This window comes from Littorina saxatilis, linkage group LG12, assembly GCF_037325665.1.
Source record: "Littorina saxatilis isolate snail1 linkage group LG12, US_GU_Lsax_2.0, whole genome shotgun sequence".
In the NCBI taxonomy this organism is placed as follows: domain Eukaryota; kingdom Metazoa; phylum Mollusca; class Gastropoda; order Littorinimorpha; family Littorinidae; genus Littorina; species Littorina saxatilis.
Genome location: NC_090256.1, coordinates 57695324 through 57710532, shown reverse-complemented (window position 1 = coordinate 57710532; position 15209 = coordinate 57695324). Strand labels below are relative to the sequence as shown.

At 41.8% G+C, this 15209-nt stretch overlaps 1 protein-coding gene across 2 annotated transcripts in view; it reads left to right on the top strand.

Moving 5' to 3' along the window:
• Positions 1-15209, top strand: part of LOC138982361 (S-acyl fatty acid synthase thioesterase, medium chain-like) — a 36955-nt gene that overhangs the window by 644 nt on the left and 21102 nt on the right. For both annotated transcript variants that reach the window (XM_070355615.1, XM_070355614.1), the window contains exons 2-4: positions 292-433; positions 807-945; positions 1365-1464. In XM_070355615.1, the coding sequence (XP_070211716.1) occupies positions 298-433; positions 807-945; positions 1365-1464 (375 nt within the window). In that variant the 5' untranslated portion in view covers positions 292-297. The remainder of the gene's footprint in view (positions 1-291; positions 434-806; positions 946-1364; positions 1465-15209) is intronic.

The window sequence follows — 15209 nt, the reverse complement described above, 5'->3', positions numbered from 1 at the left end:
ACATGTTTCAGAATTCTATAGATCCCTTTGGGGTAAAAAACTCAATGTGCACAACAGTCAGTGAGCATGTGTGCGTTTGTGTTTGTGTGAAGAGAGAGAGAGAGTGTGTATATGTGCGAGACAAACAGACATGCAGACAGACACAGAGAAAATAAACAGTAATTCTTACATCTGGATCATATCGATCCATGTCTGCATAAGGAGTAATGTTTTAGCAGGTAGTCTTACCTTAGTAATATGAAAACTATAAATAGATTTCTACATGTGTACTGTCATCTGCTTTCAACACAGTGAGCCATGGCGTCCCAGTCTCCAATGAACTGTCGATTTCCTCGGCCTGATGCGACACATCGCCTGATCTGTTTCCCGTGGGCTGGCGGGGGCTCAAATTTCTACGCTGCCTGGGGAAAGGATCTGGCTCCAAACATAGAGGGTACATTTCATGCATCTTTCAATTTCATGTGTCTTCATGTATATCTTGTATACACCTGTATTGTTACTATTGAAGAATGCACAACATATACTAACTCACTGTATGTTAGTGAAAATGGTAAACATGTTCCATTCAGTGTAATATATATAAAGCAGCTGGTTGCTGAAATGGGGCAATGGTGGGATGGGGGTGTAGGGGGAGAACTGGGGGGGGGGGAGGGGGGACATTTGGGGAATGGGAGATAGGATGTGGTAATTGTAGAAGAAGAATGTGAGGGCAATTTTCTTATTTTCTTTCTTAATCTTAAGCTTTCCTGCTGTTTTTGTCTAACATAAAGTAGACTATTGATGGTTTTTGATGATTTACATTGCAGTGCATGGGATCACATTGAGAGGAAGAGAGTCAAGATTCCGAGAGGAGCTGTGTACATCACCACAAGAGACATTGACTGAGATCGCCTCCACCATTGCCAATGAACTTGGTGACAAGCCATTCATCTTCTTTGGCCATAGGTCTGAAAGTCTGTTGTTGTTTTGTTTTGTTTTTTTGAAAGTCAGTTTCTTTTTGTATCCTATTTCCCTTCTTTCTGTCATTTTATTGTGTCTCTTTTTTGTTTGTTTTGTTTGTTAGTTGTTCTTTGAATTTATTTCTTTTTAAGTATTCTTCAGGTTTTGATGCACACACATAAACACACACATGCAGACACACAAGCAAACACATACACAGACACACTAGCATGCACACACATGCAATCCCATTTTCTTATAAAGAGGGGGGTCCACTGTCATTCTGAACAAGTTCACAGTACCCTAGCTGTGCCAACATTGACCACCAAGTCATTTAGTGACAACTGTATATATATAATAAGAAGATGCTTGCAGTGGTGAAAAGGGCGATGATCAATCACATGAAGTATTTTCTCTGTGTTCAGTTTGGGCTCACTGCTAAGCTACGAGACAGCAGTGCTGCTGAGGAAAAAGTACTCGAGACAACCAGAGCACATGTACCTTTCTGGTGGATCGGCACCACATGTAAGTTGATTTTGATGCCTGTATATGATTTTGGAGGCGATACATTATCCAGGTGAATTTGTTGTGTCTTTTTTTTTTTCTTCTTTTTTTGGGGGAGGGGGGATGTGGAATAGGGATTGGGAAGGGTTCAGTGTTCTGGCGCAGAGCTCAGGAGGGAGGAGGTAGGGTAGAAGGAAAGGTAGTGAAAATAAGGAGAGGATGTTGGCAGGAGGGACTTCTGAGCTGCAGTGTCTAGTTGCAAGGGAGAAGACAATGGAGTTGTACTACACTGTACATATACCACCTACATTGGCATCAGACTGAAGTGTCAAACTTTAAGTGTCAAATTTTAGTTACTGCACAAGCACTGACTGAAGAACATACTTTTATTTTCCTTTTTACATTTAGTCAAGTTTTGACTAAATGTTTTAACATAGAGGGGGAATCGAGACAAGGGTCGTGGTGTATGTGTGTGTGTGTGTGTGTGTGTGTCTGTCTGTGCGTGTGTGTGTGTAGAGCGATTCAGACTAAACTACTGGACCGATCTTTATGAAATTTTACATGAGAGTTCCTGGGTATGTTGCGGTTTCTGTAGCAAGTTGGTTTTTTGGCGGGGTGGAGTTGCTAACCCCACGCCCAACCCTCCTCCTTTATCCGGGCTTGGGACCGGCTGAAAGACCTTTGCATCCAGGCGGCCCTATGCTCCACAGGGAGTCTACAGGAATAAGTCAAGTCCTGGGTATGATATCCCCAGACGTTTTTTTCTTTTTTTCGATAAATGTCTTTTATGACGTCATATTCGTTTTTTTGTAAAAGTTGAGGCGGCACTGTCACACCTTCATTTTTCAATCAAATTGATTGAAATTTTGGCCAAGCAATCTTCGACAAAGGCCGGACTTCGGTATTGCATTTCAGCATGGAGGCTTAAAAATTAATTAATGACTTTGGTCATTAAAAAATCTGAAAATTGTAATTAAAATTATTTATTTATAAAACGATCCAAAATTACTTTTATTTTATTCTTTATCATGTTCTGATTCCAAAAACATATAAATATGTTATATTCGGATTAAAAACAAGCTCTGAAAATTAAAAATATAAAAATTATGATTAAAATTAAATTTCTGAAATCGTTTTAAAAACAATTTCATCTTATTCCTTGTCGGTTCCTGATTCCAAAAACATATAGATATGATATGTTTAGGTTAAAAACACGCTCAGAAAGTCAAAACGAAGAGAGGTACAGTAAAGCGTGCTATGCAGCGCAGCGCAACCGCTACCGCGTTAAACAGGCTCGTCACTTTCACTGCCTTTTGCACTAGCGGCGGACTACGGTCATTGTGAAAAAATGCAGTTCGTTCACTTTCATTCTGTGAGTTCCACAGCTTGACTAAATGTAGTAATTTCGCCTTACGCGACTTGTTTTCTTCTTCTCCTGCATTCCCAGTTATGCTAGAATTTCAGTAACATCTGTAGGATGTCACTTTATATCCGCAGTCTGCTGCAGTGACTTTGCTGTTCCTCACAGCTTCTCATAGTAAGGGGCTTTCATTCCTATAAATCCAGCTGGTAATATGAGGTACTATATGGTTATTATTGCCTCAGATTTACTCTGGAAATTCCAAGTACACATTTCACAGAAACTTTTGTATAGACAGCTGCTGTTAGAGCTAGATGGTTCTTGACATTCTGCATTGAAATTCTGCTTTATCACTTGATCGCCCATTCTCTAATTGTAGCAATGACAGTTTCAATCAGAAGTTCTATGTCATTAAAATTCAGTATTTTGCAGGTGAGTTATTGTTTTTTGACAGCTTTTGTTCATTTCCTTTTTTTGTTTTCAACCATTCAGTCAATATTTGACTGAAGGATTTAACGAGGGTGGAGGATGAGGTTTGTCTCTCTGGTGTGTGTGTGTGTGTGTGTGTGTTGTGTTTGTCTGTCTGTCCATCTGTAGTGCAAAGCATACCTACAAAAGTACTAAACGGATTTTTATCAAAATTGATGTACAAATTTTTTAGGGCATTTTCTTGTGTTGTTTTTCTCTGATTTTTTATTAGGAAGACGTCATTTTTGCATGACGCTTAGTATTTGCGTATAATTTTTAGTGTGTAAATATTCATATGTTGTTGTTGTTTTTCTCTATCTTTTTCTACTTGAATGTCCGTGTAAATATGTGATTAAATTACATATTCTTACGCCGAATCACATATGAGCATTGACATAGTCCAAGATGCTACAGGTCTGAAATAATTATGCTCTCTCGTCAAAACTTTAAAGGCCTACTAAAGTGCAAAATTTTTATTCGCCGAAAACATGTGTAATAGCAATCTGGTAAATGTTCCGAAGACCATTTTGTAAAATTTTGCGTGGCTGATTTTTTATTGAATAAAAACCGATTCCGCGCACCTGTCCATTCTGCGAGAGACACCCCCGGTGCCAGTGACGTCATGAGTGTAACACGGCCTTCAAGAGCAACATGGCCGACGGTGATAGTAGCGCTGCCACTGCGAGTACGTATGTTCAAAAAGAGATTCCATCTTCGAAGCGGAGAAGATATGGCTTCGCCTGTGCTGTCGCTGAGTGCAGCAACAATCATGGTAAGGGCCATACCATGCACAGGTTTCCTGATGATGCCGAAACTCGGAGGCAGTGGGTCAAGTTTGTGCAAACTTGCAGAGCGGATTTTGGTCCGAAGTTTGGGACACCAAATCAAAATTCGAGAATATGCAGTTTGCATTTTAACTCTGACTGCGAGGGTGATGATAATGATGATGAAAATTATGATAATGATGATTATGATAATGATGATGATGATCGAATGAATGGAGCAAAAAGAGAGCGATAACTAGAAAAATGAACATCAGCATGTACAACAACAACAACAACAACAACAAAAGTCTGCGTGTGAGTGTGTGTGAGTGTTTGTTTGTGTATACGTGAGTGTTTGTTTGTGTATACGTGAGTGTTTGTGTGTGTGTGTGTGTGTGTGTGTGCCTGGTGTTTGTGTGTGTGTGTGTGTGTGTGCCTGGTGTGTGTGTGTGTGTGTGTGTGTGTGCCCCGGCGGTGTGTCAGTGTGTGTGTGTGCCCGGTGTGTCAGTGTGTGTGTGTGTGCCCAGTGTGTGTGTGTGTGCAGTGTGTGTGTGTGTGCACGGTGTGTCAGTGTGTGTGTGTGTTTGTGTTACTGTTTGTGTGTGCGTCTGTGCTTGAGGTTTGAGTGAGTCAGTGTCTGTGTCTGTCAGCTGTCTGTGTGTGTGTGTGTGTGTGTGTGTGTGCGTGCGTGCGTGTGTGTGTGTGTGTGTGTGTGTGTGTGTGTGTGTGTGTGTGTGTGTGTTACAGTGTACGTGCGCACGTTCGCACTCGTGCGTGTATGTGTCAATATTCGCAAATAGTACACACACACACACACACATTTTCGTATCGACGTATTTGAGAGAATATTTCTCAGTGAGAATGAATGACTAAATGATCTAAGGGACCAAAACATCAAAATCGCCAAGAATGGAGTTACGCAGTAATTCCACGACGACATCATGCATGTAGTATTTAGGCCAGTAGGGTTCCGGTCAATAGAGTTTCGAACGTTTTGGAACCTCGATCTCTTCTAGTAAAACCTCGTGCAATCTATTACGTCAAAGCAAAGAAACGTCACTCTGAAAGTGTGGCGTGACGTGTTAGTTCTAAAGATTTATCGAGGGTAATTAGCCAGCGCAATTTTTGTTTCTATAATGACGTTTGTCTCGGTGACTTTGGCATCATAAAGCAGTGGAAAAACAGGTCCCTGCCAGACTTGCTTGACATGACCTCATTTACATGATATACACACGTGTCATTTTAACTATTATTATCTCACGGGTGTCTCTCTCACGTATGTAGGATAAATACTAGATCTATACGAATATTGCATGAACATACCGGGCACACACACCACACACACACACCACGGCACACACACACACACACACACACACACACACACACACACACACACACACACACACACACACACACACACACACACGAACACTCACGTATACACAAACAAACACTCACACACACTCACACGCTTCTGTTGTTGTTGTTGTTGTTGTTGTTGTTGTTGTTGTACATGCTGATGTTCATTTTTCTAGTTATCGCTCTCTTTTGGTCCATTCATTCGAGTATCACCATCACTGATTATCATCATCATCATCATCATCATCATCATCATCATCATCATCATCATTATCATAACCATCATTATCATAATTTCCATCATCATTATCATCCTCGCTAGATCTTCCAAAATACATCATAACTCCCGTATTTTTATTTTATTTCTGTGACCTAAGACTCGGTGTAAAGGCAGATGATGTCCTGAAGATACTAGATATATAAGAATATTAAACAACCGTACTTTAACTTATGGTCGTGCCTGCGGTTCTAAAAACAATGCGAACATGGTCGGACGCAGATATTCGATGCTTGCACTTTCGCTCGCTAGCTCTTCGAAAATGCATCATAACTTCTTTATTTTTTTATTTCTGTGACTTAAAACTCGGCACAAAGTATGATAATGTTGTGAAGATTCTAGATATATATAAAAATATTACATGAACATTCTTTATTTTGAGGTTGAGCCTGCGTTCTTAGATCAATGCGAACATGGTCGGACGCTGAACCACGATGCTTTCACTTTCGCTCGATAGATCGTCGCAAAATACATCATAACTCCCTTATTTTTTATTTCTGTGACTTAAAACTTGGTATAAAGTCAGATAATGTTGTGAAGATACTATATATATATAAAAAAAAAATAGTACATGTCCATGCTTTAGTTTGGTAGCGCAAGGTAGTGCAAGGCCGCGTGCGGTCGCGTAGTATTTAGTCAGACCGACCTCTTCTGCTGGTCTTTCCGGTCTTTCGTCTTCATCACTTGAACTTTGCGGTTCGAACTGGTATTTCTCTATGTCTATCGCTCCAGAATACGGTAGTTCCGATGTTTCCAACTCCGATTCAAAGTCACTGCTTTCGCACGAAAGCTGCAATTCAGACTCATCCGCGTTCGACATCATGGTAGCCATACACCACTCATGACGTCACTTTCAGGGGAGAGAAGCAGTAGCAAAAAATTGTCTGTTGCTTCCCTTCTCGCTGATTACAGGTGAGATTGAGCACTTTCTCAGGCCGACTACGGGTGATCGGAGCGGAAGAAATTGTTTTGTTTAATATATTTGGTATCCTGATATGCAGCTCTTTCCATTTAAGCAATAAAAATGTTGCACTTTAGTAGGCCTTTAAGGGAAGCAACCCCACAAAAAAAGTGCTGCCTCAGTGCGTTGGTAAGTGCGCTAGTCCTTGGGGGTTATCTCCCCTATGGCATGTGTGACGTCACTACCTCTCCACAGCATGTGGTCTAGTCATACGACTTTTTCAACGAGAGCAAACGGTTGCATGTTTTCGCTCTGAGGTGACCGTTCACTACTTTGCTTTCTGCAAGGTTTCCCACCGGTCACCACCCGTCTACTTCTCTCCAGTGTCTTCCCAGTTGGTGAGACCTTTCCTTTTTGGCATTCATTCTGCTTTTTAGATGCTGTTATCTAACCACAGTTGTAGACTGTGTTATTTCAGTAGCATTTTCGGCCGTCATTTTGGCATGTCAGCATGGCTGATTCGGACAAAACCAAACGTGGCTCAAAGGGAGAGGTCAAGGGTACTCCTAAACCTAAGTCCTCTCATAAAAGAGTGACGAAAGCTGCAGTTCATGTTACTGATACCGTGAATAATACTTCTTTTCCGTACCTATTTCATCCCCGGGCGAACTTAGCGTCCCTGGGGGGACTTCGTCCGTTTCTACCTCTGTTACCCCACCAGAGACTAGCTCTCTCGTGGCAACTTTGTTGAGCTCTTTGATTCCAGAGATTCGCAGCCTGGTGCACTCTGAATTTCAGAGGGAGAGGGTGTCTTCACCGAGCAGCTCCCCCTTTCCCCTTCTGTTGGGGACAAGAGCGCGCGCTCTCACTCGCCTCGTTGAGGGTGCCTGCGGCCACCATCACCGGTGTTCCGCCGATGCCCTCCGCCCTCCGCACTTCCGGTTTCTCTGACCTGCCTTATAGTACACGTGGTACGCCTAGGCAATCTCTTTCGGGAGAAAGGTCTCTCCCTGGCTGGCCTCTACTGTCTCTCACCCAAGGGGGGAGTTCGGATATGCATGTCTCTTCAGGGACTCGGCCAGTGCAAGGTCACGTCTTGCAAGGTTTGTCTATACCTCCCTCTGGCGGTCATCCAGGTGTCGCAGGGGTCTTGGTGCAAAGTCAGCAACCACACCAGTCTTTGACTCCCGTAGCTGCTGCGCTTCCGGTTTCGCTCGAGTTGGCTTCCCTCTCCGAGACCCTTATAAGATCTTTGTCACGTTCAGTGACCGCTTCTCTGGCACCATTCAAGTTCAGGCCCAACGCTGTTGAAAAAGACGCGGCTGTTCTTTTCGCCGCTCTGGACAAAGTTACGGCCGAACAGATGACCACCTCTGCCAGGCTCTATTCCCAGGCATTCCCAGTTTTCTGGCATAGGGTACGCTCTGGCTCCTCAGAATTGACCCTAAACCTGGTTCAAAAGGCACATAGAAGCTCTACTACCTCTGTTTACTCTTCTCATTGGACCGTATGAACGAAATGGTGCACGGAAAACGGAGTGAACCCCGTCTCGCCACGGTCCATGCATGTCGCCAATCATCTCTCGTTAGCCGCCTAAGGCCGTTCCCCGTCCTCATTAAGAGTCAGACGTTCTGCCATTTCGGCTACACTAAAACAGCTAGGACACTCTATCACCCTATGCGGTGTAATAGCAGGAGTCATCAAAGGCACCGCATTAAGTTCAGCTAAAGCAAAAACACCAATCCCAGCATGGGATCTGTTGCTCGTCTTAGAATTCTTAAGGTCTCAAGACTTCGAGCTGCTACACAAAGCAAGCTTATCTAATTTGACGCGCAAAGCTCTAATGCTGATTTTTCTCGCCTCTGCAAGGCGAGGTAGTGAGATTCACGCCCTCTCTGGTCTTGCTAAAGATTTTTCGTTTAAGAAAGACGGATCAATAACACTTCGTTTTCGTCCAGATTTCATAGCGAAAAAACAGAAACCTGGACAACCATCTCCCGTAATCTCAATTCAGTGCCTTAGCAAAATCTTGTCACCAGGTGACCCTGATATCACTAATTGCCCGGTCCGAGTTCTTAGCGCTTACCTGTCTCGCACTGCTCCGATCAGAGCAAGGGAACAAAAATTTATTTTCATTTCAATAAATACCAAAAGAAGCAAAGACATCTCAAAGGTTACGCTCGCTTGATGGTCTTCCACTCTCATAAGGCAAGCATACGAGTGGTGGGAGAGAAAAGGGGGGAGGCAGTCAGTCCTTCCTCTCAGATCAGTCAGGACTCACGAAGCTAGAGCTTGGGCCGCTTCGCTGGTGATACTCAAGTCCGGAAGAATTTTCTAAGTCCTCAGCGCAGCGTATTGGAGGTCCGAGGTCATTTTACTCAACTACTATACCTGCGCGACGTTGCAAGCACTCACCAGGACGGTAGCAGTTGTCTTCCAGCTATGGTAGCTGCAGGGCAAATACTCGCTAGATCATAAGTGAGTAGGCCACCACCTATATTAGCAATCTGCTATATATGTGTTGATGTAAGAATTTGTAATTTAATCGAAAATTTCAAAAATAAATTTTCATTTGATTAATATACTTACACAACTCACATAGTTATTACCCTCCCGACCTACCCCGCTAACGTTTCTTTTAATGTTTCCCAAGGGGTTTGTTTTCAGTGAGGAATTATATTACCGGTCAGGTTTCCCGCAGTTTCGCAGGAGACCGAGGGGAGGTAACCATAACGGACTATGTCAAAGGACATGAAGTTTTTCATGCGGTTACCTCCCCCTCTTACCAGGGTCAGTACTTCAATGTCTCAAAGCACCAAACTGAAGTTAATGCTTATATATATGTGAGTTGTGTAAGTATATTAATCAAATGAAAATTTATTTTTGATTCTGCAATCATTTTAGACCAGTCCCTCTTTAAGGCGAGGGCCTGGCAGATGTAAAACAAGTCGCGTAAGGCGAAAATACAATATTTAGTCAAGTAGCTGTCGAACTCACAGAATGAAACTGAACGCAATGCCATTTTTCAGCAAGACCGTATACTCGTAGCATCGTCAGTCCACCGCTCATGGCAAAGGCAGTGAAATTGACAAGAAGAGCGGGGTAGTAGTTGCACTAAGAAGGATAGCACGCTTTTCTGTACCTCTCTTTGTTTTAACTTTCTGAGCGTGTTTTTAATCCAAACATATCATATCTATATGTTTTTGGAATCAGGAACCGACAAGGAATAAGATGAAAGTGTTTTTAAATTGATTTCGACAATTTAATTTTGATAATAATTTTTATATATTTAATTTTCAGAGCTTGTTTTTAATCCGCATATAACATATTTATATGTTTTTGGAATCAGCAAATGATGGAGAATAAGATAAACGTAAATTGGGATCGTTTTATAAATTTTTATTTTTTTTTACAATTTTCAAATTTTTAATGACCAAAGTCATTAATTAATTTTTAAGCCACCAAGCTGAAATGCAATACCGAAGTCCGGGCTTCGTCGAAGATTACTTGACCAAAATTTCAACCAATTTGGTTGAAAAATGAGAGCGTGACAGTGCCGCCTCAACTTTCACGAAAAGCCGGATATGACGTCATCAAAGACATTTATCAAAAAAATGAAAAAAAACGTTCGGGGATTTCATACCCAGGAACTCTCATGTCAAATTTCATAAAGATCGGTCCAGTAGTTTAGTCTGAATCGCTCTACACACACACACACACACAGACACACACACACAGACACACAGACACACACACGCACATACACCACGACCCTCGTTTCGATTCCCCCTCGATGTTAAAATATTTAGTCAAAACTTGACTAAATATAAAAAGCAGGTCAATGCTTACTCAATTCTTACTCAATTACCCTTGTTAAATAAAGAATTGTCATTGCCAATTTGCTCTCTCTCTCTCTCTCTCTCTCTCTCTCTCTCTCTCTCTCTCTCTCTCTCTCTCTCTCTCTCTCTCTCTCTTCACACGCTAATGTAAAATAGTGCGTGTCACACCTTAACATAATTATAACCACATTATGTCCCATAAACTCTAGTTCTGACTGATTCCCCCAATTCCATTTCTGTTTGTTCCTGTTCGTATCCCCGTGTTGTGCTATACAGACTGTGTGGCTCGGAAAGTCACAGTGTAGTGTTCTTGTGGTTTTCACTCTTTTGTTATAAGAAAAAGTGGCTGTGTTCAGCCGTATTAGAACCGTACAAACAAAAGTTCCATTGTTACTGAGCGGACAGTCGATATCTACATGTTACTGCTCTTGGCACATTGAAATGTGACAGTGGTGCTGTGTTGACTCGAATCCTCACTAATATTCGGAGAACACTTGTCTAAGTTTCATGGGGAAATCTGCGAGGGCGTGATTGAAGACTATATTCCCTCCAGCGTGTGTGAGTGGTGACTGCCACGTAATCCGTGTAATCTGCCCGCTTCGCCTGAACGGTGTTGTGTTTGTGTCAGGCTGACTGAACTCGTTTGTTTCAACTCGAGTGTCAGCGCAGAGGTGCGTGACGCTATTGTGAAACTTTACCATAGTGTTGCAAGACTGCCGGCATAAATTTGTTGTTTGTGTTTATAGTTTGACCTGACTGTCGTTTTGCTTTTTTCGTGACAGTTGTTGTTTTGCTTTTTTCGTGACAGTTGTTGTTTTGCTTTTTTCGTGACAGTTGTTGTTTTGCTTTTTTCGTAACAGTTATTGTGTATGTGTTAGTTATTATTGTGTGTGTTTATTCCTTGTTTTATTATGCTCAGTGTTGGTCATTTAAATGTGTATCACCTCTATAATAAGGTTCATGATGTATGTGCCTTCCTTGAAAAAGCGTCTCCGAATTATCATTTATTTGGTGTTACTGAATCAAGATTAGATTCCAGGGTTTCCGATAATGATATCGCGATTGTTGATTATTGTGTTGAAAGGCGAGACCCAGAAATACAAGGGCAGACCGGAATCGCGGTATATATTCATGACTCAATTAAACACATTACGCGTAGACGCATAGACCTGGAACCCAGCGCAGTAGAATGCATTTGGTTAGAACTCAAACCCAGTAAATCAATGGCCCCTCAATTCGTGTGTTTTCTTTATAGAAATCCTGCGGCAAATTTTGAGTGGTATGATCATTTTGTACAAATGTTAGACAATGTTTATAGTAAGAGCAAACACAAGGCTGACGTTATGCTACTTGGCGATTTTAACATAGACATGTTAAAGTCCCATCCCAGCTGGGAATCAACTACTCAGTTATTTGGGCTTAAACAGCTTGTAAAGTCACCCACAAGGGTAACTTCAACGACATCTACATTGCTCGATCATATTTATACGAATAATCCGGACACAGTCTTAGGTGCCTGTGTATCCGACCTTAGTGTAAGTGATCATAGTCCTGTAAGCTGTTCCAAATTGATGAAGTTACCCAAGGCAGAATCAAAAGGTCACACATATATTTCATACAGGTCTTTTAAACATTTTAATCAAGGTCTCTTCTTTAATGATTTGAATTGTACACCTTTTGCTTCTGTGCTTAATTATACTGATCCTAACGAGGCACTTGAAGCCTGGTATTCCCTCTTTATCGATGTGGTAAATCGACATGCACCGGTGAGGCGGAAACGAGTAAGACATCCTAAACTTCCTCCCTGGTTAACCATTGATATCATCGAAGCAATGGCGTATCGCGACCAGTTGAAGACAAACAAATTATTTAAAGATTATAAAAAAGCGCGTAACAGCTGAGTAAAGAATCTTGTGAGAAACGCGAAGCGATCATATTTTGATAAACTTGTGGGTAACAGCAAAGATGTTTCAAAAGTCTGGCGCGCCCTGAACACTTTTTTAAAAGGCAACTCCTCAAAAAATAGTAGTATTCCTCAAAATATAAAGGCCAACGACTTTAACGATTATTTTTTGTCCGTTGCTGAATCACTGGTAGATTCTCACTCAAAATCTCCAGGTACAGAACCACATTCCTGTTGTGAACGCTTGCAGATGCTCTGTGATGAAAAATTAAGAAACACGGATGCGTTTGTTATTCCGATAATGGCCATCCATGAAGTTGGCCAGTACATAGCAAGGTTAGAAAATAAAAAGTCTTCCGGACTTGATGGAATAAGTAATAAATTATTAAAATTGTCTACTCCTTATATAGTAGAGTCTCTGACTTATGTTTATAATTTATGTATTCAACACAATGTTTTTCCAAAAGAATTTAAAAAAGCGAAAGTCATACCTTTGCCAAAGAAAAAAGGTTCTCAAGACTTAAATGATTTTAGACCTATATCTTTGTTATCTGTATTATCTAAGCCTCTTGAAAGGCATGTTCAGAAACATCTGGTTACTTATTTGGAGGACCACAATCTCTTGCATCAACTTCAGTCTGCTTTTCGCTCTCAACATTCATGTAACACTGCCCTTGCCAGATTAACTGATTCATGGTACTCATCCATTAATAGGTTAGACATTTCTGGTGATGTTTTCTTGGACCTAAAAAAAGCTTTTGACCTCGTGGATCACGAGATCCTTCTACAGAAATTAAAATGTTATTTGAACAGTTCAAGCACTGTCCCTTTTTTTAACTCTTATCTTAGAGAGAGGGTTCAATCTGTATACGTACACGATACGTACTCTTCTCAGGGCACTGTGAAATGTGGAGTGCCACAGGGGTCTGTTTTGGGACCTGTATTATTTTGCATCTATATAAATGATTTGCCCTTGTATCTACAGTCTGAATCTGTTGAGTGTCATATGTTAGCAGATGATACTACCTTACATGCAACAGGGAAAAGCCCTGCACAAATTCAAGACAAATTACAACAGAGCCTAAACGATGTTTCTGAGTGGTGTTCTGCAAATCGTATGCTTATTAATCCAGTAAAAACAAAGTCTATGATAATCAGCACTCGCCAAAAACATCAACTTTCAGAAATGACTCTGAGTCTGTCCCTAAATGAGCACTCCATTGAGCAAGTAGCTGAGCACCGTTTACTGGGACTTACTGTTGATAATAATCTCAAATGGCAGACTCACATCAATGGAATCTGCAAAAAAATTGCTAAAAACCTGTTTCTTTTGTCAAAGTTACAAAGCATTATTAATCTAGACACAAGAAAACTATTTTACAATGCCCACATAAAACCCCATATTGATTATGCTTCCATAGTATGGGACGGGTGTAGTGAAGAGAGCTATCAACCAAGCAAGATGGGCATGCCGAAAGGCAGCCAAAAATCTAGAGACAGAAATAGCGGCTAGCTCAAAGCAAAACCCCAAAGCCTTCTGGTCTTACGTGAAATCCAAAACAAAATGTCGGACTGGAGTGGCAGATCTTAAGAAAACTAATGGTGACAAAACTTCTTCAGACAAGGAAAAGGCGGACGTGCTGAATGAGTTCTTTCAGAGTGTATTTACCCAAGAAGCAACAGACAATATTCCACCTCCCCCCCACTATGTCTTTGGTAGTGAAGTCCACAACTTTGAGATCACAGTAGCAAAGGTCAAGAAACTGCTCTCTGGTTTGAAGACAGATAAGGCACAAGGCCCGGATGGTATCAACCCATGTGTCTTGGCTAAAACAGCTGAGTCTTTAGCATATCCGGTTGCAAGACTATTCAGACTGTCGTTGGAGAACAGTGAGATTCCAGAAGACTGGCGACAAGCTTATGTGACACCGGTTTTCAAGAAAGGTAGTCGAACAGAGCCTAGTAACTATCGTCCGGTCAGCTTGACATGCATCTTATGCAAAGCTATGGAAACCCTTGTCAGAGAGGCAGTAAATGATCACCTGAGGTCAAACAATCTCATCTGTGAGAATCAGCATGGGTTTGTGCAAGGGAGGTCATGTGTGACCCATCTTCTTGAGGCATTGGATGATTGGACAAAGATTCTAGATGAAGGAGGCAGTGTTGACATAGTTTACATGGACTTCATGAAGGCATTCGACACTGTTCCACATGCAAGACTGATCGCGAAGGTTGAAGCGCATGGAATTCATGGTAACGTCCTTAACTGGATACGCAACTTTCTAGCGGACAGGCATCAGCAAGTGATTGTGAACGGTACACACTCAGACAAAGCGCCAGTCACCAGTGGAATCCCCCAGGGAAGTGTATTGGGCCCTCTGCTCTTCACCCTGTATATAAACGACTTGCCTAGCCAAGTCACCAGCTCTGTGAAGCTGTTTGCTGACGACACCAAGCTATATACACGTACTGACGTGCCCTCAGGACCTGTTGTCATGCAGGAAGATCTGGACATTCTACAAGAGTGGTCTGACAACTGGCTCCTCAAGTTCCACCCAAAGAAGTGTAGTGTCCTTAAGCTAGGCAAACAACACACAGAGACCAGCTATCACATGAAAGGGAGATCCGAAAGTGGTGAGGAGGTTAGCATCACTCTAGAAGAAAGCGAAACGGAGAAAGACCTTGGTGTACTTGTAGACAATCGCCTGAGTTTCAAGGAACATGTTGCACAAGCAACTGCGAAGGCAAACAAAACCATAAGCATCATCAGGAGATCGTTTGAGCATCTGGATAGGGAGGTGTTTGTACAACTCTACAAGAGTCTTGCCAGGCCAATCCTTGAATATGGACATTCAGTATGGCAACCACAGCAGAAACTGCTGTGCAAGGAAA